This window comes from Gopherus flavomarginatus, chromosome 1 (genome assembly GCF_025201925.1).
Source record: "Gopherus flavomarginatus isolate rGopFla2 chromosome 1, rGopFla2.mat.asm, whole genome shotgun sequence".
In the NCBI taxonomy this organism is placed as follows: domain Eukaryota; kingdom Metazoa; phylum Chordata; order Testudines; family Testudinidae; genus Gopherus; species Gopherus flavomarginatus.
The window spans coordinates 67,696,368-67,721,726 of NC_066617.1; the positions used below are offsets into that span (position 1 = coordinate 67,696,368).

Consider the following 25,359-nt stretch of genomic DNA (forward strand, 5'->3'; position numbering starts at 1 on the left):
TGTATGAGACTAGAAAACCTTGGTGTTGCAGGTAAAGATGGATGGATAATGCTCTGTTCTGTGACACCATGGAGATCAGTGTCTGGATCTTGTTAAACTTTTCCTGAATTGAGAAGACTTTAGCGTTCCTTGTGTCCTTCTCAAGTCCTAGGAGAAAAAATCCTTTGAGGAGAGATAACGGAATGCTTCTTTAATGAACCTATGTGCCTGAAGTACAGAGAGTGTCCTCTGGACAACTTCCTGCAATGTCCCTGAGACAGCGTTCTGTATGTCATTTAAGGATGGGCATTACTGAGTCCTTAGACTGAACCCCAGAAATGAAGGAGCTGATAGAACTTCTTGTTTCTTTTCCTGTTTTTTGGCTTTTTTGGTTGCCTTCTGGAAGGGGAGGGTGGCTTCTTTTCAACCATCTGAAGCCTACCAGGGGAAAAGCACCTCAAGGGTTTTTTCTTTGACATTAACACCTAATGCTATGTCTTTTATGCACAGAAACTCACGTTACTTACAAACCTTGCTTTCAGCTTCGAAGCCTTTTATGAATGTCACTGATCTATCCTTATAAATCTCATACAGCATGAAGTGGCATCTTAGAAAGGAGAAGCTAAAAAGCTGGGTTATTAAAGGTATTTTCATTCAAGAAGATCAGTGCTCATTTTTTTAAAGAAAAATCACTGCAGTTTTGCTTCAGTTGTAAATCTCACATTACAACTTAGCATGTAACTTACCCACTTGCTGTTGGTCTGTCCCATTCATCATCACTCAGTCCTGTGTCATGAAATGGGTGGTTTTGTGGTCTACTGGGAGGGGACAAATTGTCTCTTTGCTTAGGACTCCTCCATTCATATGCATTGAAGTTGTATCCTGAAGCCTGATAGGTGGGACCTAAAAAATTAATCATATACTTTGAACTCTATAGATGTTCAAATAACTGAAAATGCATATATTTAATAGGCAGATGTTCAAAAACTTGTACCCATAATTTGTGGGCACACAACTTCCGGTAATTTTTTGTGGGTACAATTAGATACATAGATGTCTAAGTTGTACTCACAATTAATTGTGAGCAAAAAGAGAGGTCCCTTAAAACCAGCTGAAACCAGATGTTAAATACCTGCAATACAAATGAAGCCAATTGCCCTAGATTGTGTCTCTGCCCCCTGCCCTCCCACTCCAGGGCTGTTCATCTAGTATCTTTGGTAAGTATCACATTTTCTTCAATTTTCAAGAAAAACAGGAAAAAAAGAGGCAATGGAGTTTAAATGTAAAAAAGTGAAAAGTCAACAGCAGCGCTGCCTGAAGCAACCTAAGAAGATTATATTGTTTTTCGGTTTTACATGTTTCATATGTTAAGGTATCCTTAAAAGCACTTTAAATTAATCAGATCCTAGTGATAGAGTGGCAGCCCTTACGCATTCAGCTCCAGTTCACACAGAGACTTGGCCAGCAGCCATAGCACCTTGTGCGGTGATCCTGTCATATCTCAAAATGTAAACTGGATTGGATGGACTTGGTACTTGGATGGTAGCCCCCCAAAAGAACACCTACGTGCTATATGAAGCAGTATTAGGGATTCAATAGTTGACACTCTTCTCACTCAGTACTGGACCAATGTTCCAGCATAGCATTACAGGGCACTGTGCCACCACGGGGGTTACAGTCCTTATACAACGTGATCTCATGGTAGTTTTGATACAAGTAGAGGGGCTAACCTCACTGTCCTGGCCAAATTCTATCTCAGGTTAATTACATTCTGCCTACCTAAATTCTCCCCCAGTTTCCACCACTTAAAATTCCCCTGCATTTGGAATAAGGTATTCATTACTTCCTATCCTTAGGTGATTGTACTGTTGTGCCTCATTAAACTATTGTTCCATTTCACTGGTGGAGGAAGTGTTCCCTGTATACAGTTTGTGACCTAGTTGAAGACTGAAAAGTGCTTTGGAATCTTCTGGGAGGAAAGACCCTATAAAAATGTCTGATCATTCTAACTATAACTTGACACTGAATGGGGAAAAAAAAGATTGGATCTGAACCTCAGGATCAACCCTACTTTTTGTACAGTTTTTTACCAAGGGACCATTAACTTCCAGGTAGGAAGTCAACAGCAATAAGCAGAACTGACCTGCCCCAGTTAAAGATCTTATTCTAAGAATGGCACCTCTACCCAAAAATGTTCTGGCCTAAAAGGCTAGAATGCTACCAGCTGGGCCATATTGACAGCTATTGTCTCTGTTGATGGCTGGGCTGAGCATTCTTTGTGATACTGCAGGTTAGAACTATTTTAGGTTCAGGAACTATTTATTTACAGTTACAATATTTCATTATTTTGGTCTGATAGAAACAGAAGTTATGAGCGGTGTGTCTGTAAGAAGCCATGTGTGTGATGCATGTGCAGTTTACTGTCAAACTAAATTACAGCTGCATGGTGAACATTCAGCTCTCCATAAAGGAAATTAAATGGCAGCAGTACAGTGCATTCTGGAACACTGTCAAACCAACCTGCTTGTTTCCCTGGACTGAAATAGAACAGCATAAAAATCTTGCTGCTTATAGTACAACCTGTCATGCCTCTGAACATGATTTTAACCTCACAGCTCAATTGGATAGAAAATCTAGTCAAAATAAATATCTAAGCAGGTTCAGTTAAATTTTTAAATTAGATCACTAAGGATTCAATTTAAAACAACAAAACCAGAGCCATTCAGATTTATAGCTGCAGTTGCATTTTACGACTATTACTGCTTTGCATTAATAAAGCACCTTCCAGCTCAGAAGCTCAAAGTACTTTACAAACAATGAATTTAACCTCAAAATACAGTTAAGAGGTAGATCAGTATTACAACCCCCATTAAACATATATGGGAAATCAACACATAAAAAGGTGAAGTGTCTTGGTGGTCAAGTGATTTATCAAAGATCACCTAAGAAATGTATTATAGAGTTAAGAATAGAACCCAGGCTTTCTGAGGGTACGTCTACACTGCAATTAGACACTCATGACTGATCTGTGCCAACTGACTCGGGCTCACGGGGCTCAGGTTAAGTGGCTGTTTAATTGTGGTGTAGACGCTTTGGGCTCGGGCTGCAGCTTGAGCTCTGGGACCATCCCAATTCACAGGGTCTCCGAGCCCGAACATCTACATTGCAATTAAACAGCCTCTTAGCCCGAGCCAGCTGGGTCGGGCCAGCTCCAGGTGTCTAACTGCAGTGTAGACATAACCTAAGTGCCAAGTGTGTGATTTAATCATTAGACCAACCTTCTTAAATCTAGTGTAATATGCTCAGGATTGGCAGGGATCTCTGAACAGTGCATGATGTTACAGTAAACTCTCTGGCACCAATTCTCCATTGCATCTGAGCTCGGTGGGGACACAGTGGAGACTGGTGGCACAGGGAACAAACTGCGCTCTGAGTGCAAGTTAGGGCTACATAAAGGTAGGCCTCACATATGCCCCTGAAATAAGGTCCCCAAAGAACTTTAAACCAGTGGAGGATCAGAAATGGGACAGCTCCGTTTCACCAGGTCCCTTCCCTTCCTTGTCCTACCTGCATGCATCCTCAGACAGCCCCTGACACGCTCCTGGCCTCCCCTCTTGATAAGGGCTGGGAAGACTGCCTTTGCAGAAGGTGGCAGAGCAGCCTCTGCCACATTTACATCAGTGGAAAATTTTCCTTGCACAAGGGCATTTCTCCACTGGTCATCTCCAGACTCTTGAGGTTCATCATGTGCTGCTTGTGCAGTCTAGAGAATTCAGTCCTATATGTACTGGAATGTCTTAACATTATTTCAGTGAAACTTTTCTTATTTAATTTAATGTGGGCTGCATTCCAAATATGAAGAACCCTGTGCAATGACCCAACACATCCCTACAGCATCTAAGGAATGGTGATGGTGAACACCTGGTACAGTAGATTCTAATAAAAATCCTTGATATTAAGCAACTTCCAGTTAATGTCAGCACTGCACTGGGAACCAGACCCCTCCCATTAATATCATGTTAATGGGATTTGGATATTGGCAATGGCATGCCACGTATTAGTGATTTGATTTTTTTTTTAAAGAAAGGCCCCACCTGCAGGCAGGTTTGTGAGGCTGCAGGCAGGGAAGGAAGTGCTGGAATGTGTCTTCCCTGGGGGCATCCCCACAAACCTACCTGCAGCCAGTGCTCAGTCTGTCCTAGCACTTCCTTCTGGGGTGGTAGCTGGCACACCTGCCTGCGCACAGAGACCACACAGAAGGTAAAGGGCTGTGCGCTGTGGACAGGGCAGTAGTGGAGAGTAAGGCTCCAACCCAGATGTCAGAGCTGCATGGTACCTCTCTCTGAACTCTCCAGTCTGCAACCTACTGGGGGTGGGGGAGACTGCATACAGGGTAGGAAGCAAGGCCCAAACCCTAGAGAGCAGAGGACAAGATCCAGTTCAGCCCTATGGACCCCCAGTGGCCCCACTCACTGTAAACAACTGCAGTCCCCCTCCCTGTTGTTGTGCTGCCTGCAGGTAGGTTTGCAGGGCTGCAGTCAGGAATGACATGTCCAAGCACTTCCTTCCCTGGCTGCTGCCTCCCAAACCTGCCTTCTGCTTATTAGCAACTGCTGGGTAATGGCAATGTTTTGCTGGCAACCAAGCGGTTGCTAATAAGCAGAAAGTACTGTATTATGGAGCCAGGAATGAAACCACATGTGTCTGTTTGGTGCACTGCACTGACCCTTTACATTTTCCTTTTTAACCGCTGTACGAGGAACTTTTCCACATATATTTTTGTTGAGAAGCTCCGTTTATCGGTTACCAATATACAGGAGCAGTTCACTGCCTTGAATCTGTCTGGAATCACCTCCCTCAAAACAGCATAGCTATGGAATTACTCCGTTACTCTTTCGCCTGAATGGCTGGCATTAATGCACCCAGATGCTGTTCTGGACAAGGGTTTTACTTGTGAGAGTTTGTGTGTTATGGATTACTGTGTAGGGAATGCTCTAGCTACCCCATGTTGGCACATCAGCCAATGGTCCTAAATATAGTGTCAATCCATCTGTGGGGAGAAACACTGCTGCCAGCACTAAATCAGTATAACAAATAAGAGAAAACATTTTCTGGTAGTGCTACAAGAAGGTTTCCAAGACTCCTGAATTTGCTTAGTTTATACTTATGCCAAGAAAGGTTTGGAAAGGGAGCCAAACTCAGAAGTGACAGGACAGGCTAGAATGGAATTTAATATAGAAGTGGGGGAGGGGTTTAGTACCAAGATAAGAGAATATTCATAGTAAGACACAACTTGATAACGACTCAGGCTGTTTAAGAGACATGAGCTATACTGATGCAAGAGTGGGACAGTATTTTTAAGGCAGATGGAGGAGATTTGTTTGCAGTTATTAGGTTAAGAAGGTGAATCATATATAGTTGTCGATCAGCCTCTTGACAATAGGATGACCAGAGAGCAAATGTGAAAAATCGGGATGGGGGTGGGAGGTAATAGGATCCTATATAAGAAAAAGACCCAAAAATCAGGACTGCCCTTATTAAATCAGGACATCTGGTCACCCTATTTGACAAAGAGATAATCACTGTAGCAACAAGAGTCCCCGTCACAGGCGACAAGCATTCTCCTAGTACTGACAAGTCTAATCAGAGAATTGTTGCGATTCCTTCATTTAATCCATCTCCGGAACCGGTTTTGGCAATCTTAGCAGACAGGACAAGGCCTCTTGCTCATGGAGTCTGAACTAAGCTCTCATCTTCCTCCAGGACTAAATCTGAGCACATTAGCGGGGCAGCACAGGGAAGTTTACACTGTCACTACCTGCTCTGAACCTGTTCTGTAAGCAAAAAGAGGATTCACTCCAGATCAGCTCAAAAAGGAAACAGAGTTGCCAATCTAGCAACTTTCATAGCACTATATTCCCTTAAAATTATCAGAAAACTAAAGAAAATATACAATTATTTATTCTATTAATTAGATCAAAGTGGTGGTGATGGTGGGGAGGCAGAAAGAGGGAGGAGAAAGATATAAATGGGTCAAATTAATCTCTGCAGTAACTCCAGTGAAGTCAATTTAATATCTCGGCTCGAGTATGACAATCTTATTTTAGGCCAAAGAAAATGTAAATATAATAATAAATTAACTCCAAAACACAGAAAAGAGGGGTTATGATCTAATGCTGAGAGACCCTTTTGTACAACAGAGAGTTACTGCCAGGATATGCACAAGACCAAAAAATACTTAAAAACTAAATACAAAAAAAACCAGTAATCAGTAGTGACACCAGCTACTTCTTGCTCTAATATTATTAGACAGGCTTGAAAGGAAGATTGCCAGAGAGAAAATGACAAGAGCTCATTGAGCCAGACATATATTAATTATATATAAGCAGTTAGAGTGATCAGCAAAGAATTTCAGTCTATCAAGGCAATGTATTGAGCCAAAGTTTGTCCCAATTCTCTGTCTGGGAGTAAAACACAGCAGACCAACCGATCTGATTGCCCAAGCTCTAGAAAGCCTTGACAGACATGTAGATGAAGACACAACTGAACAATTTAATGAAATCGGGGGAGGAAGAAAAATCTCTCTGGGTTAGGTGATCCGTCTGTGTAAAGATGTACTGTGCACACCAGAGGTAGTACAGAAATAATGATTTAAAAGACAGTCAAAGAAAACATATGAAGATGTTTGGAAGCCTCTTTGTTCTTTTGTAATTCAGAGTAATTAAGAACCCGCCTACATTTTCTATAGCCCAAAAAACTTACATCTTATCTTACAGACTTCACATGAATTATTTAAAAAGTACTATTAAATAAACAGTCAAATCTAGTTATAGAAGTTTGAAGGTAATAAGAAGCCTGTTATTTCCTTAATTAAATAATCTCTTTAAACACAGTGATTACTTTGAGGGCTAAAAGTCTGAGTTAATGTCATGGGAATGAAGAAGAAACAAAAGAGTAACAAATCACGGAATGATCTCTCGTGTTCCCCTTCAGCAGTTTACAATAAATCTTCATTGTAGTCAGCTTAAAAACCAATGAGAATGGGCCTCAGATGCTCAATGCGTTCTGTGCCTTGTATTAATCTAATCTTGAAGGATAAGCTCCTTTACTGTGGATGAACTATGGATTGGGCCATTCAGACATTTGTGAAGCTAATGCAAGCCTGTTAATATATTGATAAATGCCTCACAACCCATCACAATGTTACGAAAGAATGAACTCAAGGCCTCCTGAGTGTAAGAAATAACACCAGATAACAAGGTGTGTGTTCGTAATGAGACATATGCACACTGTGAAGTACAAAGTTCAAAGTTGGCAGGTAGGATTTTCTTTAATGTGGAGAACCATGATTCATACATCTAATCACATCTGTGTTAAGTGGCGGTTGACATTGTTGCTTGTACCTTGGCTTCCAAAGCTGGTATCAATACCAGAACCATCCCATGATTCTACTGCGCTATCCACACTTGGAACTGTAGTAGAATAAATGTCCGATAGTTTGCCTGGTTTCTGTGTAGAAGAGGTTTCATCTTCAGCATCACTCAGCTCACTTAAGTGACCAGAGATGGAAAATTTCTTGGGGCTTGCAGCTAAATAGGGTTTAAAAATAAACATGATTATTGCCTCTTTGCAACCTAAAAAGATACTTCCCCTCCCTGTCATTATGGACAAGAAATTTCCCTGGCACATACATGTTCAAATATTTAAGGTGTAGAAATACACTGGTTCAAGAGCATAAATGTGACTCTAGCCAAACTCACCATCTGTCTGCTTCTTGATTTTCAAGGTGACAGTCTCTCCTGCCATCTGTAACAAATGTATGGCTTCACTCAAAGGTTTTCCTTTCAGACTGCTGCTATTTATTGCTAGGATGCGGTCTCCTATGTGAATTGCACCTGTCCTAAAGTATCAGAAATAAAACACTGAAAAGATCAACAGAAAAAGCAAAGCCAATTTCTTCACATATTTTGAGACATGTGAGTGTATTTTCAATTGTTTCTTTTAATTTCACATGTAAAGTATTATTACCGGAACTACTTTTAATCAATACATTTGCCACTAAGGATGTGTAAATTAAGTTACCTCTGCTTCAGTGCCAGCAGCAGAGATAATGTACAGCAATGAAGAATTCTGTCTCCTTTGCTGTGGCAAAATGTGGGTGAACTGATCATATAAGGAGCCTGAGTGGTGCTCGTTTGTTAAAAAACCTAAAATACTTTAATAAATTTAAAGTAAATTTAATGTTTACAGAAGAACCACTGACAGCACTGGAAACTGAAGTCTCATAATCACAGGACAGATACAGCAAGTGCAGTAGTACATAAACAACCACCCACCATCACACCAATATGCCTGTTCTGTAGGAATCATCTCAAGTGATGAGAAGATACATTTTGTGTGTCAATGCACCTGGTTCATTCCCCATGTATATATTTGCTTTTCTGGTTCATTCAGTTCTTGGCTTCTCTGTTTAAGATGGCCAGCTAAGGCGTCAGCTGCAATGATTATAGTGGACACCTCCTCATCAGGAACTAATGCCAAAATTTTGAAAAGTGACCAGTGATTTTGGGTGCCCAACTAGGGACACCTTAAAGGGGCCTGATATTCAGAGTGTGGGTGTTCAGACTTTTCTAAAACTCAGGTTCTGTTCAGGTATCTCAAGTTGGGCACTGAAATCACTACTCACTTTTTAAAATCTTGGCCTAAAATCATCCACTTATTTCATACAGATTCTTAACATCCACAAGATGGTTATGGGTTTGAACAGCGTCAAACAAATAATATCTCTATAAGCTATTAATATTGCTCTTACAAAATAGTAAATTTATAACTTGCATTAAAAATAAGTACTGTATTACTGGAGATTGGCTTGTTCAGTGAATTTATTGCTCATATCTATATCTATATAGATATATAGGGGTGTGTGTGTGTGTGTATTATATATATATATAAATTTTATTGCTCTGGATATAATACACACACACTTACTATAGTAACTACCCTTAAACACATGCAAAATTTCCCTGAAATAAATAGATAAGGTAACTTCAATATTTGCATTATTTCCTATATAGCACTTACTGTAGGGAATGTTTAACATCCTTAATTAATGTAATCTAATGTAATTTCCAAACTTTTAAGGGTGCCACTACATGTTTGTGTAAAAACACATACACAAATGCAGAATGTGTATTGTATGCATGTGTATATACCTATATACTGTACATCTGTGTGTGCATATATGTGCATTTTGGACTTGTGTGCACACGTGCGCACGCGCGCGCGCACACACACACACACACACAGTCTTTTAGCTATTCCATTGACATTTTTTCAAAAGGAGTTCATAAAATCTCCATGGGATGGAGGAGTTTGGCCGGTGGAGCTTTCTTAGGTGATTTACAAGGTCAGCAATCCTTAACACTCTAAGAAAATCATGCTGTAGGTTCAATAACCTCCTAATAAAATATCCATGATGCTGCTGAGCGTGGAAAAAATCACAGGAAACATAAAACAACAACAAAGACTGGAAATGGTTAGTTTATCTTTTTTCATAGATGTTGGGAAAATCAACACATTCCTAAGCAAGAAAAAATTAGCGTGTCCATGTGAATGAAGGAAGAAATGAACTTCGTAAACGGAAGTCATATTAATAATTGTTTCCAATTTACCTTTCAGCAAGTCCGCCTTTAGTAAGACTTGAGATGATTATTGGATCAAAGGGCTCTTCAGTACCAGAAATTGTGATCCCAAGTGGACCACCATAACGCTTGAGCTCTACAGTGTAAATAATTGCTCCAGAACTCTCCTGTTCATCTGCAATAAATGCCAAGAGGACGCAATTGGTTTCTTATGAAAGAAGGAATGAAAAGAATAATACATTCAGACAATTGACTGGAAATCAGACAGAGTATCCTCAAAGGATTACAGTTCAGATACAATTTTTATTCATTATTCCACTGGCTTATTTCATAAAACAAAAATAAGAGAATCACTCATTTATTTTCCTTTTATGGCTAAAAGCCAGTCCCATTGAAGTAAATGGCGGATTTCCCATTCACTTCAGTGGAACCAGGATTTGATCCTTATGTTTTAAAATCTTTATGTGCATGTTCTCTATACAAATGTAATTGGTAGGGAGGAGAAACTTTGCTGTGGAGAGGGCCAAGACAATGTTTCTGTTAATTGGAGGACACAGTAGGGGGGTTAAAACAGGGAGGAGTTGTGAGGAGGGAGAAGTTTGAGGTGATCACAGTCTCAGTTGACCAAACATTTCCTTGAGTTGAGCAGCCTTTATTCATCTATTTATTTTTAAAAGAAAAATCTGATATTAGGTCAATGTTTTTGAAGGGCATGTTTTGAGTCTCAACTATCGATATAATTAAAAATAATTCCTGGCGTCTATGTATCAACAGACATCAAGCCAAACAATAAATTAACTGGGGTCATTTTCATGAAATCATTTGTACGACATCTTGTTTGTTTGTCTTAGCACACAATAATCACAGAATGAAGAGGAAAATGTTAATGGGTGACCAAAAATGGAGTTCTCTACACATTACCCAAAAAGTGTCACAGCAAGACAGCAATCAACTGTGCTGCTTATAATTTGTGAGAGGAAATTTTTAAATCTTAAAAGGTCATATTATCCTAAAACCAAAATAACAAATGCTCACTTGCTCTCATTTATGATATTGGTATTCACCTAGTGTGTTTGGCCTGTCAGTCACGCATTCTCAAATCTGTGGGTAATGACATTTTGAAATGGCTCAGTAGGTGCTGATGATCCTTAAGGTGCATATTCAGCAAACATTACCAGAACTAAACCGTGACAGGCTAGAGATTTTAAATTTTCTGCTCATTTAAATCATAAAGTTTTAAAATAAAGAAGGTAGTATCATGTGTCATGGCAAAGGTCCATGGAGAGAGTAGCTTTCTTCTAACACTGAACAATGCACTGTGTTAGAATAAGGGAAATGATATTTTTTTTAAAGCTGTTCTGTGCCTCTGCTTTGCTTTAACGCTACTGTCTAGAATCTTCATCAGTTCCCTTTTACCTAGCTTCCTGCTATAGATTTAAACAAACAATATATATATCATCAAATCAAAGCAAAGGCTTGTGTTGAGAGAAGAATTAGTAATGTATTCAGCAAAGAATCACTGCTGGTATATATGACTTTCATATCTATCATAAACATTTGATTCCTGGCTGGGACACCTGTTAAATGGGTTCTGGCCCTCTCACATCTCCTATTGGATGCATTTTTCTTGCCACCTGATTTTCAGAAAGTCACCATCACAGACAAATAAATAACACCTGAGATCCAGCTGGAAGTGATCAATGGTCATGTGATGAGTTCGCACAAAACTGTTGCCACTTTAACAGAAAGGAAGGGCTGCAGACTCATTTGCAGAATGTTGGCAAAGTGCTTAGAGATCCCAGACTTGAAAGAGCTACATAAACGTAGAACTTCAATAAAGAAGATGAACCATATTGTTAAAAAAATAACTAGCAAATGATGAGTCAAACTGAAAATGCAGTAGTTGGTATTTACTGGGTGTTGACAAAATACTGTAATGTCTAGGTATCAATAGTGAGGTGTAGTGCAAGAGTAAGCAGACATTAATCATATGATAACCAGTGTCTGCATTCCTACAGAAGGTTTACAACTATTAGGGGATGATAAGAAAGGAGGCCAGTCTATTACCTGTTTGTTTTGCTGAGCTCTACTTAAGAAAATTAATGACATAGAACAGATTTAAAATTGCAGCATTACTTATCGTTAATGTTACTTTCAGACAACTTGAGTTCTGACTATTTAACAACATAAAAAGTATATGGCCTGAATTCATAATGATAGCTGGTTTTGCTGCCAAATGGAAGAACTAGATTTGTAAAGACTTTTCAGGGTTGCAGGTTCAGGGCAATAAAAGTGATGACAAATTTCAGGGTGAAAAGTTGGCAGGAAAAAACTAGTATAATTTCTTGGACTCAGGTGCGTATGTTACCCCATGGTAAAGATATTGAATCAAATTAGATCTAAACCGGATGAAGTTCAATAAAGACAAATGCAAAGTGCTCCACTTAGGAAGGAACAATCGGTTTCACACATACAGAATGGGAAGAGACTGTCTAGGAAGGAGTACAGCAGAAAGAGATCTAGGGGTCATAGTGGACCACAAGCTAAATGTGAGTCAACAGTGTGATACTGTTGCAAAAAAAGCAAACGTGATTCTGAGATGCATTAACAGGTGTGTTGTAAACAAGACATGAGAAGTCATTCTTCCGCTCTACTCTGCGCTGGTTAGGCCTCAACTGGAGTATTGTGTCCAGTTCTGGGCACCGCATTTCAAGAAAGACGTGGAGAAATTGGAGAGGGTCCAGAGAAGAGCAACAAGAATGATTAAAGGTCTTGAGAACATGACCTATGAAGGAAGGCTGAAAGAACTGGGTTTATTTAGTTTGGAAAAGAGAAGACTGAGAGGGGACATGATAGCAGTTTTCAGGTATCTAAAAGGGTGTCATCAGGAGGAGGGAGAAAACTTGTTCACTTTAGCCTCTAATGATAGAACAAGAAGCAATGGGTTTAAACTGCAGCAAGGGAGATTTAGGTTGGACATTAGGAAAAAGTTCCTGTCAGGGTAGTTAAACACTGGAATAAATTGCCTAGGGAGGTTGTGGAATCTCCATCTCTAGAGATATTTAAGAGTAGGTTAGATAAATGTCTATCAGGGATGGTCTAGACAGTATTTGGTCCCGCCATGAGGGCAGGGGACTGGACTCGATGACCTCTCGAGGTCCCTTCCAGTCCTAGAGTCTATGAATCTATGAATAAACATATTAGGATTTCCTTAAGCTTGGAGAAATATCTCCTTGTTGTCTCTCATCTACTGATGTAACTTGTATCAAATGCAGAATCAAAGAATTGTTACAAGTACTATAGTGACTTAATCAATCATAGAATATCAGGGTTGGAAGGGACCTCAGGAGGTCATCTAGTCCAATCCTCTGCTCAACGCAGGACTAATCCCCAACTAAGTCATCCCAGCCAGGGCTTTGTCAAGCCTGACCTTAAAAACCTATAAGGAAGGAGATTCCACCACCTCCCTAGTCAACCCATTCCAGTGCTTCACCACCCTCCTAGTCAAAAAGTTTTTCCTAATATCCAACCTAAACCTCCCCCACTGCAACTTGAGACCATTATTCCTTGTTCTGTCATCTGCTACCACTGAGAACAGTCTAGATCCATCCTCTTTGGAACCCCCTTTCAGGTAGTTGAAAGCACCTCTTCTGCAGCTTTAGTCTCTTCTGCAGTCTAAATAATCCCCGTTCCCTCAGGCTCTTCTCATAAGTCATGTGTTCCAGCCCCCTAATCATTTTTGTTGCCTTCTGCTGGACTCTCTAGTTTTTCCACATCCTTCTTTTCCACATCCTTCTGCTGGACACAGTACTCCAGATGAGGATTGGTCCTTCTTTGAGCAGGGGGTGGACTAGATGACCTCCTGAGGTCCCTTCCAACCCTGATATTCTATGATTCTATGAAGCCTCACCAATGCCGAATAGAAGGGAATGATCACGTCCCTCGATCTGCTGGCAATGCTCCTCATTAGCCTTCCTGGCAACAAGGGCAAACTGTGGACTCATACCCAGTTCCTCGTCCACTGTAACCCCTAGGTCCTTTTCTACAGAACTGCTGCCTAGCCACTCGGTCCCTAGTCTGTAGCAGTGCATGAGATTCTTCCGTTCTAAGTGCAGGACTCTGCACTTGTCCTTGTTGAATCTCATCAGGTTTCTTTTGGCCCAATCCTCTAATTTGTCTAGGTCCCTCTGTATCCTATTCCTATCCTCCAGCATATCTACCACTCCTCCCAGTTTAGTGTCATCTGCAAACTTACTGAGGGTGCAGTCCACATCCTCCTCCAGATCATTAATGTAGATATTAAACAAAACCGGCCCCAGGACCGACCCTTGGGGCACTTTGCTTGATACCGGGTGCCAACTAGATATGGAGCCATTGATCACTACCCATCGAGACCGATGATCTAGCCAGCTTTCTATCCAACTTATAGTCCATTCATTCAGCCCATACTTCTTTAACTTGCTGGCAAGAATACTGTTAATGTTGCACTATCTCTGCTATACGTGCTAGTCTCCATTCTGCAAAGTGATATTCGCTAAAAACAGACTGGAGCGTGAAGCAGAAACACAACTGCAGAGCCCTATTAGCATGGATCACTTCACTAGTGACCTCACCACTTGGGTTCATTTTGAGGAGAGTGGCAGAAGGCAGGCAAACATTTTGTTTTGTTTGAAGAAGTAAGAGATAGGAGAAAAGGCAGGATAAAGACAAACAGAAGAGTGAAAGGTTTAAATAAAACCAAGATGAAGGTATAATAATGCATACAAAGAAAAAGTAACCAAATGAAAGGGAAATGCAAATTGGAAGGAGAAAAATTGTATGGGGAAGAAAGACAGTAAAAATAATTTGCAAAAATAGATGATTAAAAACAACCTTACAAGGAAGAAGAAGAGAAAAAACAACCCAACAACAACACAGACATGAAGGATGGAGCAACAAAAGAATTTAAAAATAATCATTAAAAATTGTAGGGCTTGTTTATGCAGCGACATCCAGGAAAGTTAATCTGAATGAACAAAATTCTGAATTTGAAGTGCATGAGTTAAATAGCATTAAAATCCTCTGTGAACACCCTTATTATGAATTAAAGAGGCCTTCCAATTCCAACTTTGGTTTAGTTTAGTTCACTTCCAAAATGAATTAAGTTAAATTGAAATAAGGCCACTTTAATTCTGAATAATGGCATCAGCACAGAGATTTAATGAGGTTTAACTAGTCCTCTTCAAATTAACATGTTTAGTTCACTCAGACTATTTTTCCTGGAAGTCCCCATAAAGACAAGCTCTCTCTGTTACACTGTGGTATAGAAATCATTTTAGAGTGCCCTATGCCTACTCATCTATAAACTTCAAGCCTCGTTTCTCTTAGGGTACTTCTAATTAATTATCAATTTTATTGAGTTTAAAGGAACACTGTTGTTCCATGCAGCCTTAGTTGAGAAAAAATAATCAAATATGTGTAAGTAAAAATATGCTTAGTTAAAATTAATTAATTTCAATTAAGATGGGTATTTTGTTTTGTTTTACCTTTGGCCACCATTTTTCATAATGTTCCTTTTCGATTTCTTGGGATTGAAAGCTGCTTTTTAAAATTGTTAATCACAACATATACAGACTGAAACTCATTCAATTTTTTTTAGTATAATCTGTATAGAAAATTATGTTCACTATGTCTACAATCTGTCTTTGTACCTAAATTTGAATAGATTTGGTTACACAGAGTAGATAATAGATTAATTAAAACTTACTAATCATTATTTGTTAGTCATGCAGTAAGACAATTTAATTTGTAGATACAATAAATGATTCTTGATTATATTCTAGGCATCATATTAATTTAGTCATAAAATTAAGAAACATTACTTTGCAAAAGTTACTTAGTAAGTAAGGGTCCTATTCAGACTAAAATATACACCATCTACCAGGGCACACAACTCCCAGAAGGCCACACATATTGTTTCTGAGCAGACCTAGGGTGAAATCTTGGCTTCAATGAAATCAACAGCAAAATTCCTAGGTTTGTTCTGGGACAACACCACACCTGAGAGTTGCACGGATGTTTAGAGTTGAGAGGGCAACATAACAATTAACTCCTGCTCTTCCAGTATTTCTTATTTTAGATTCCAATTGTATCCCACATTGGTATTGCACAGGCTGCTAGTAACCTACACTTTTGACTGGGGAGGGAAAATAGAACAGATAGGAGGACGGTAGGAGACAGGATCCAGCGCTGTTATAAATAGAACTAGGTGGGAAACAGTTTTCCTGTCTTGTGAAAATTTTTGAGATTTCAAATATTTTTCCCATTCTGCATCAGGACAAAACAGAGACCTTACCAGAGAAGGGTGAGAGACAGACTGACTCATCCACCCCAGAACAGTCTGGTGGTTAGGGCACTCATTGGGGATGTGAGAGGCCCAGATTCAAGTTGCTGCTCTGAATCAGACAGTGCAGGGGCTTGACCATTGTAATACTGGTTATTCTGGTGTGTCCCCACCCCTTTTGTTGTGACCAGAAATTCCATCCCGGACACAAGAAATCTCCCCAAAGGAAATTTTGTCGAAAATGAAACATTTCAGTAAACAGTTTTAGTGTCAATGAATCGGACTTTTCTGAAGGAAAAAACATTTTGTCAAAAAAATTCTGACCCGCTCTAGTTTCTGACCTGTAAAAAACACAAGTTACTTGTGCGGGGAGAGTTCTTCCATTTCCCATTGCTGAATGGAAAACTTCTGCCCCTAATCACCTGCCTACAATGGTTGCAGTTTCCTGCCTTTCTTCCATTAGCTGTTTCACTGAGCTCTGTAAAACAGGTGTCAGGTAGGTGTCTCTTTGGGCCACGAATCAGAGGGGTAGCGGTGTTAGTCTGGATCTGTAAAAGCAAAGAGTCCTGTGGCACCTTATAGACTAACAGACGTTTTGGAGCATGAGCTTTCGTGGGTGAATACCCACTTCATCGGATGCACATGCATGCATCCGATGAAGTGGGTATTCACCCACGAAAGCTCATACTCCAAAACGTCTGTTAGTCTATAAGGTGCCACAGGACTCTTTGCTGCTTTTTGGGCCACATAAGCCTTTATTTCCTTAACTATCTGACATGCATTAGCCGTGCCAATCCCTCTCCCTCCCACATTAGGATGTCTGAGGATGTGGATCCAAAGTTACTTTTCAAAAGCCAATTTCTGCAGGTGCTGCTTGGTTTGCCCTTCATTAATACTGATCGGACCAGAAGTCATTTCTTTGCTGTTTTCAGTGGTAGAAAAGAATTTAAGAACTTCCTTGCTGGCAGTCAGCTACAGGACAAGAACATTATAGTGTGTGGGGTGCTAGTTTTAGTCAGTTATAACACTTAATTTAGATTTAGCTACTTAGGCCTGGTCTACACTACGCGTTTAAACCGAATTTAGCAGCGTTAAACTGATTTAACCCTGCACTCGTCCACATAATGAGGCCCTTAATATCGACATAAACGGCTCTTTAAATCGGTTTCTGTACTCCTCCCCGATGAGAGTAGTAGTGCTGAAATCGGTATTGCCATGTCGGATTAGGGTTAGTGTGGCCGCAAATCGACGGCATTGGCCTCTGGGTGGTATCCCACAGTGCACCACTGTGACCGCTCTGGAAAGCAATCTGAACTCGGATGCACAGCCAGGTAGACAGGAAAAGCCCAGCAAACTTTTGAATTGCATTTCCTGTTTGTCCAGCGTGGAGTTCTGATCGATGCAGTCCCAAATCCAAAAAGAGCTCCAGCATGGACCGTACGGGAGATACTGGATCTGATCGTTGTATGGGGAGACAAATCTGTTCTATCAGAGCTCTGTTACAGAAGACGAAATGACAAAGCATTTGAAAAAATCTCCAGGCTATGATACAGAGTCCACAGCACAGTGCTGTGTGACAAGCGTAACGGAAAGCCAAAAAATTAAATGGACGCTCATGGAAGAAGGGAGAGGGGACTGAGGACTCCAGCTATCCCACAGTCCCCGCAGTCTCTGAAAAGCATTTGCATTCTTGGCTGAGCTCCCAATGCCTGTAGGGTCAAACACATTGTCCGGGGTGGTTCAGGGTCTATCTCGTCAATTTACCCCACCTCCCCCCCCGTGAAAGAAAAGGGAAAAAAAATCGTTTCTTGACTTTTTTCAATGTCACCCCATGTCTACTGCATGCTGCTGGTAGACGTGGTGCTGCGGCACTGAACAGCAGCATCCTCTACCCTTCCCTCCCCGGTGGCATACGGTACAGTACAAAAGGACTGACAGCCATCCTTGTCATCATCCCATGAGTGCTCCTGGCTGGCCTCAGGTGAGGTCGGCCGGGGGTGGCTGGGTAAAAATAGAAATGACTCCCGGTTATTCTCGGCAGATGGTACAGAACGGCTAGTAACCATCCTCATCATAGCCACTGGGGGCTGAGCTCCATCAGCCCCCCCCCTTTCATGTTAAAGGAAAAGATTCTGTACTGCCTGGACTATCATAGCAGCAGGAGACTGGGCTCCTCTCTCCCTCACCATTTAATGTCCTGCCTGGACTATCATAGCAGCTGGAGGCTGCGTCCCCCTCATTTTATCTCAGTAACAAGTCAGTGTTTCTTATTCCTGCATTTTTTATTACTTTATCACACAAATGGGGGGACACTGCCACAGTAGCCCAGGAGGGTTGGGGGAGAAGGGAAGCAACGGGTGGGATTGTTGCAGGGGCACCCCCTAAAAAGGAATGCAGCTCATCATTTCTGCAGGATCTGACATGGAGCGGCTGCGCTCTCTGATTCTCTGATGCACTGGCTTTCTACTACACTTGCCCCATATTCTAGGCAGGACTGACTCTATTTTTAGATAAAACATAAAGGAGGAAATCACCCGGGGAGTCATTCCCATTTTTGTCTTTGCGCCCCCGGCCGACCTCAGTGAGGCCAGCCAGGAGCACTCATGACAGCAGCAGATGGTACAGAACGACTGATAACCGTCGTCTCATCGCCAATTTACAATGGCACAGCAGACGGTACAGAACGACTGGTAACCGTCTCTGCTACCTTGCAAAGGCAAATGAATGCTGCTGTGTAGCACTACAGTACCACCTCTGTCAGCGGCATCCAGGACACATACGGTGACAGTGACAAAAGGCAAAACAGGCTCCATGGTTGCCATGCTCTGGTGTCTGCCAGGGCAATCCAGGGAAAAAAGGTATGAAATGATTGTCCGCCGTTGCTTTCACGAAGGAAGGAATGAGTGATAACATTTACCCAGAATCACCCGCAACACTGTTTTTGCACCATCATGCATTGGGATCATAACCCAGAATTCCAATAGGCAGGGGAGACTGCGGGAACTATGGGATAGCTACCCACAGTGCAACGCTCCAGAAATCGACGCTAGCCTCGGTACATGGACGCACACCGCTGAATTATTGTGCTTTGTGTGGCCATGTGCACTCGACTTTATACAATCTGTTTTACAAAACCGGTTTATGTAAAATCGGAATAATCCTGTAGTGTAGACGTACCCTTAGATTGCAAGCTGTTGGAACAGGGATCATGTTTTTGTTAGGTGTTTGTACAGTACCTAGCATAATGGGGTCCAGGACTATGGCTCCTCTGGGTGCCACCAAAATACCAATAATTAGCAAAAATAACTATAATTGGACTGACCTGCTTTGGCATTAAAACGCCTAGCAGAACTCACTCTGTTCTCAACAAGATAGGGATTTGCTTCCATGAATATATGATTTGGAAAGTTTGCTGATTTATGGATCTGGATGTAGTAACTGATATAGTGTGCAAAATGGTTTTTGCCCCAATTTGCCCCTAGGGGCTGATCCTTCAATATGCTAAGCACTCTGTTCCCAATCCAGCAAAGTACTTAAATACAGGCTTAACTATAAGTGTGTGAGTAGATCTGCTTAAGTTAAATTTACGTGCTTAAAGTTAGGCATGGGTATAAGCACTCTGCTGGATCAGGGTCATAGGCCTGATCAACAAAGGCACTAAGGCATTGTATCATGATGCCAAGCATTGCAATACCTATCTTTTAGGCAGCTACAAACTAACAGGAACAACACTGTAATCCACAAAGCCAAGTTAGGAACCTAGGCTCCCTAAACAATGCATGGGCAGAGATAGGTACCTATGAACATGATCCACAAAAGCCAGCATGCAAGGCTGGGAGCCAGCAGGAGATGCCAAGGAAAAGGGTGTGTCCTAAGCCCTCTCCTCTCCTACAGATGGCGCCTAAGTCCAGGCTGCAGGGAAGCAGCTAGTGTTCCACAGCTGGGGACCCCTCTCCCGAAGTCAGGTGGTTTAGGCGCCTAAGTAATTTCTTGTGAGGATGAGTTAGGTGCCTGCCTCACTCCACACACAATGGGGGGAAGAAGAGGAACATGAGGTGGTGATAGTAGCACCAGCACCACCCGCCTTATAACTTTTAGTCCAGTGGTTAGAGCGCTCCCCTGCTCAGGTTGAACTCTCCCCTCTGCTTGGAGCAGAACAGGTTTGGAACTGGGGTCTCCCACCTCTCAGAAGGGTGCTCTAACTACTGGGCTATGGGATAGTCTGACATGAGATTCCCTCTCTCACTCCTGTTGAGGTTGTTCCACTTTGGCTAAATTATTAAGTAGTTAATGACTCTCCAATGACACTCTCCTGAGAGGTGAGACACACCTAGTTCAACCCCTTTCTCCCGCTGAAGCAGAGGGGAATTGAACCTGGATTTCCCTCACTGCAGGTGAGTGCTCAAATCACTGGGCTAAAAGTCATGCAGTAGGCACCTCTTGCTCTACCACCTCCTCCTCCAGCTAAACTTTGAATGGGACTCAATCTGGTAGGTAGCTTCTGAGTCCCATAGGCGAGACAGGCACTGATTCACTTATCTTCTCCTGGTTCATGGGTCGCTTAGGGACTCAGGTGACAGGCATCCAGGCGTCTAGAGCAAGATAGCAGTGTGCATGCCCAGAGGCAAAAACATAGGAATCTAGAGAACTTATATGCTGAACATTTCAGTGCCAAGTTTAGACACCTACAGTGTTTGGTGGCAGCCGAGTGGAAGATTTGTGGATCTCAGCAGTGCCTAAAACTAGGATTTAGGTTTCTAAGAACCTTTGCGGATCTGGGCCAGAGTGCTCAGCATCTTGCAGGATCAGACCCTAAATCAGGATTCTGCTTTGTGTGTCTCCAGTCCTTGGAACAGGGAAGACCTACATGGTCACATAAGGGCAAAATCAACATTATGTGACTACATCTGAGAGGGAAAGTATCTCCTTGGAATACAGAGTAACTTCTACTACTGCAAAATCCCTGTAAATAATATAGCCATAGAGACAATTTTAGACTTTTATTCTGAACATCTTTAACTGACATTAATAAATATAAGCCAAATTTAACACATTTTTAACTGCACTCTACAAACACAATTATAATCCTAAATTCCAAAAGACATGAAAGTGCATATAACTACATCACCATTCATACCGGAGTTATCTTCATCTTTGCGGATCTTTAGTTTTACAAGGTCCTCACAGTGTTGAAGGATCTGAACAGCATCTTCCATGGAGCAGTTGTCCAGTCGAATGTTATCTATGGCAAGCAGTTTATCACCAAGTTCTAACGTTCCAGTTCTGTTAACAAATGAAAGTTAAATGATTAATTAGTAATGTACAAATATGCTAGTTAAAGTAGTATTAACTCTCATGTACCATTCAAATGGATTTTTAATTATTTTTAAAAAAATTAATACATCTTTTTCCATCTTGGTTTTGGATGACAATCATTAGTTTTAATTAATGGAGATTAAAAACATTATTTATTCCTCCAGTAAAATGATTCAATTGATTTGGAAACTTAACAGACCATAGAAGTCTTGTAAGGGAGTTTCTATGTGCACAGAAGTTACATGGGGCACAAGCTGAAGGCAACAGACTTTCTCTGAAAGTTTGAAAGATCTCACCTGTGAGCAACACTTCCCTTCTTTATATCAGAAATAACAAGGGGGTCCCCTGGTTTTCTACTGGATGGAGCTGCAGTAAAGAACACACATATATATACTATTTCGACAGATTGATAGATCGATAGCTAGACATATATACTACCTGAAATATACATAACATACACTCATAAATTACACACACGAAAACTAAATTAAAATATTATGTGAAATCAAGCAGCCAAGAGTTAGGAAATGCCATATTAAGGTTTCCTGCGCAACCTTGAGGCCAGTCCTACACTTGGAAGACTTTACTGGTATAGCTATACCAGCTACGTGATTCTAGTGTGGAAGCCGTTTATATCAGTAAAACTGTGCCTTTGCCAAAATAGCTTATTCCAGCCACCCTCCCCCTCAAAAAACTACACAGGTAAAAGCTCAGTTTTGCTGATATTACTGTGTCTACACCAGGTGCTCTTCTGGTACAGCCATGCTGGTCACAAATCACACCTTATCATATCCTGGGACCTGGCTGATATAGCTATGCTGGCAGATGTCTGTCGTCTAGGAAATAATGGCCACAGTCTAGAATTATATAATCACATTCTATTTGACCACCTGTAAAAAGTCTGGTTTAAGTGACTTGCCCAGCATTACATAGGAACTCTGTGGCAAAGGGAGGGATAGAATCCAGTTTTCTGGGACAGCATCCAGCTGTCTTAACTATGAGACCACCTCCTCTCTCTTCCTGCAATTCACTGTCTCAATCACTACACATCGTCCAACTTCTGTAACAAATGAACCAGGGGTACTACAGACCATCTCCTTCACTACACAACCCTGATTCATCCCCAGAGCAACTCTAACTTGTGCAAAACATAGTATGTGATCATAGAATCAAAGACTGTATCATAATGCAAACACACAAGGGGGCATTTCCTAACTATTGAGTGCTTGACTTTTTAACCATAATATTCTTTTAACATAGCTTTTCTGTGTGTAATTTCCTACATTTTGTAAAAAGCAAACTGAAAAAAAAATTCCACCACGTGGCATCATATTGATCCCCACACTAGTCATCAGCAGGGTGGCAGACTTTAGATTCACAGCACAGACCTCTGCCACCTGAGCTAAAGGAGTAGCTGACAGCAGGAGTAGATTGTCATCATTTATGTGGACCAGCAATAGAGGTGAAAATCTCTACTGAGCATGTGTGATTTTCCAAAGGCTTATAATTTGGCCAGACTTAGGCAGATTTTCATGGAGATGGCCAAAGGCCACCCCTGGCCAAATTCAAGTCCCTGTTCCAAATCATGGAGTTTTAAAAGCCAGAATTTTTTAACATGGGTAAAACACTGTATTTTCCCCTAGCATTGTTCTTGGAACCAGCTCAACTGTCCTGGCTGGACTTCTCCCAAAAAAGGCAGACGCCTGGCATGGAGAAGTTCAGCTCAAATGGTTAAAGAATGGCAAAGGAAGAAGCAATTAAAAGCAGGGTCTTATAATGGGAAGTGTCAGGTAACTTTAAAAGTAGGTGATACTACCAGCCCCTCTTTTAATAATTATTTTATACATAAATCAATCTTAGATTAAGCTTACATTCTAAAACTGATTAGGGATGTCTTTGTCATCAAATAATTTTGATGAGGTTAGTATCTAGGACCCTATCTTGCCTTTGGATCCTAACACCTGGGCAGAGTCCCAGTAAAATCTTTGGGCCTTGATGGGAACAAGGGACTTCCCATGGGGATCCGATTGCTAGATTATTTTAGTAAACATACTGATGGGATCTGCAAAAAGAAAACATGATAACACCACACATTTTAATATTGCTTTTTTCTGTATTTTGCTCCATAAGGAAACTTAGCTCTATTTTTGAAACGTCATGCTTGGTATATTCCTTTATATGTAGCTATTGAGATCCCTGCACATTTAGAGTCCTTACACCAGAAGTGAGCAAACTACGGCCCGTGGGACCATCCAGCCCGGACTTCAAGCTCCTGGCCCGGGAGACTAGCCCCCAGCCTCTCCCCCGCAGCCTCAGCGCGCCACGCCGCTAGCGCTCTGGCCCACTGCTTCTGGCGTGGCTGGCTCCGGCATGGTAAGGGGGTTGGGGGGTCCCAGGGGGCAGTCAGGGGCAGGGGGCAGTTGGATGGGGTGGAGGTTTTGGGGGTTGGTGGTCAGGGGACGGGGAATGGGGGATGGATAGGCATGGGAGTCCCGGGGGCCTGTGAAGGGGTGGGGGTGTGGATAGGGGGTCGGGACAGTCAGGGAACAGGAGGGGGTTGGCTTGAGGGTGGGGTCCCTGGGAGGCAGCTGGGGCAGGGGGTCCTGGGAGGGGGTGATCAGAGGACAAGGAGCAGGGGGGGTTGGATAGGTTGGGAGTTCTGAGGGGAGCAGTTGAGGTGCTGGAAGTGGGAGGGAGCGGATAGGGGGCAGGGGCCAGGCTGTTTGGGGAGGCACAACCTTCCCTACCCAGCCCTCCATACAGTTTTGCAACCCTGATGTGGCCCTTGGGCCAAAAAGTTTGCCCACTTCTGCCTTATACACTCTGTATTCTGAACTAGGAGAGCATGTTCTGAACTTGAAGGGTGTATAAGAGTGCATAAAAAGATACAGATGGTAAGTTCAGGGCTGAGTCTGAAATTCTGCTTTTAGTCCACTTTAAAATAAAATAAACTGATTAATACTTTGTATTTGCCATGATCATGGATGATCCTTTCATTTTTTTACACTTATTTAATATTCCAGAGAGGAAGACTATCCTGTTGTTAAGATACTGGCCTGGGACTCTGGAGATCTGGGCTCAATTTCTGGCTCTGCAGCTGTAATAAATAAAAAGGGGGGGGGGAACCTCCTTTTGATGGACACCCAGCCAGCCAGTTAGTTGTAAAATCCCTCCCGGTAGCTGTTCGTTACTTGGTTTACCTGTAAAGAGTTAAAAAGTTCCCCAGATAAAGAAAAAAAGTGGGCACCTGACTTCATAGTGTTCCCAGACCCTCCTTAAAACCTAAAGTATTCCATATTAATTCTCTAAAGCCCTTTATTCCTGAAAAATCAAGTTTACAGCCCAGGAGAGAGATGACGCTGAGTGGCCTGAAGGAGTCTACTAAGAGGTAAGCCTTTCCATGACCCTTGGGTGTAAGCAGCGACAGCAAATCCAGGAGCTGTGCACCAGCTTCGCGCTAATGTTTTCAGCCACCCCAGGACGGACAGAATGGGTGTACCACTCCATTGACACAGGTGATGCTCAATCAATTAGAGCCCAACCCTACCGGACGGCTCCTCAAGCCAAAACCGCAATAGAAAGGGAGATCAAGGACATGTTACAGATGGGTGTAATCTACCCCTCTGAGAATGCGTAGGCCTCTCCAGTAGTTCTGGTTCCCAAACCAGATGGGGAAATCTGCTTTTGTGTGGACTACCGTAAGCTAAATGCTGTAACTCGCCTAGAAAACTATCCAATGCCACGCACAGACAAGCTATTGAAGAAACTGGGACGTGCCCAGCTCATCTCTACCTTAGACTTAACTAAGGGTACTGGCAAGTGCCGCTAGATGACCCAGCCAAGGAAAGGTCAGCCTTCATCACCTATGTAGGGCTGTATGAATTTAATGTGTTCCCTTTTAGGCTGCAAAATGCACCCACCACTTTCCAGAAATTGGTAGATAACCTTCTGGCTGGATTTGGGGAATGTGAAGTTGCCCACCTCGACGATGTGGCTATATTCTTAGATTCATGGGCCGAACACCTGGAACACCTGTCCTCCAGCGCATAAGGGAGGCAGGATTAACTGTTAAGGTCAAAAAGTGTCAAATAGGCCTAAACA

At 41.9% G+C, this 25,359-nt stretch overlaps 1 protein-coding gene across 12 annotated transcripts in view; it reads right to left on the reverse strand.

Moving 5' to 3' along the window:
- GRIP1 (glutamate receptor interacting protein 1) overlaps positions 1 to 25,359 on the reverse strand; it is a 584,939-nt gene that overhangs the window by 35,079 nt on the left and 524,501 nt on the right. For 7 of the 12 annotated variants that reach the window (XM_050923229.1, XM_050923277.1, XM_050923248.1 and 4 more), the window contains 6 exons: positions 21,555 to 21,624; positions 21,080 to 21,225; positions 9,651 to 9,828; positions 7,740 to 7,879; positions 7,383 to 7,568; positions 726 to 882 (listed from right to left, as the gene is read on the reverse strand). In XM_050923229.1, the coding sequence (XP_050779186.1) occupies positions 726 to 882; positions 7,383 to 7,568; positions 7,740 to 7,879; positions 9,651 to 9,828; positions 21,080 to 21,225; positions 21,555 to 21,624 (877 nt within the window). The remainder of the gene's footprint in view (positions 1 to 725; positions 883 to 7,382; positions 7,569 to 7,739; positions 7,880 to 9,650; positions 9,829 to 21,079; positions 21,226 to 21,554; positions 21,625 to 25,359) is intronic. The other 5 variants (XM_050923304.1, XM_050923258.1, XM_050923294.1 and 2 more) reach the window with 1 other exon arrangement.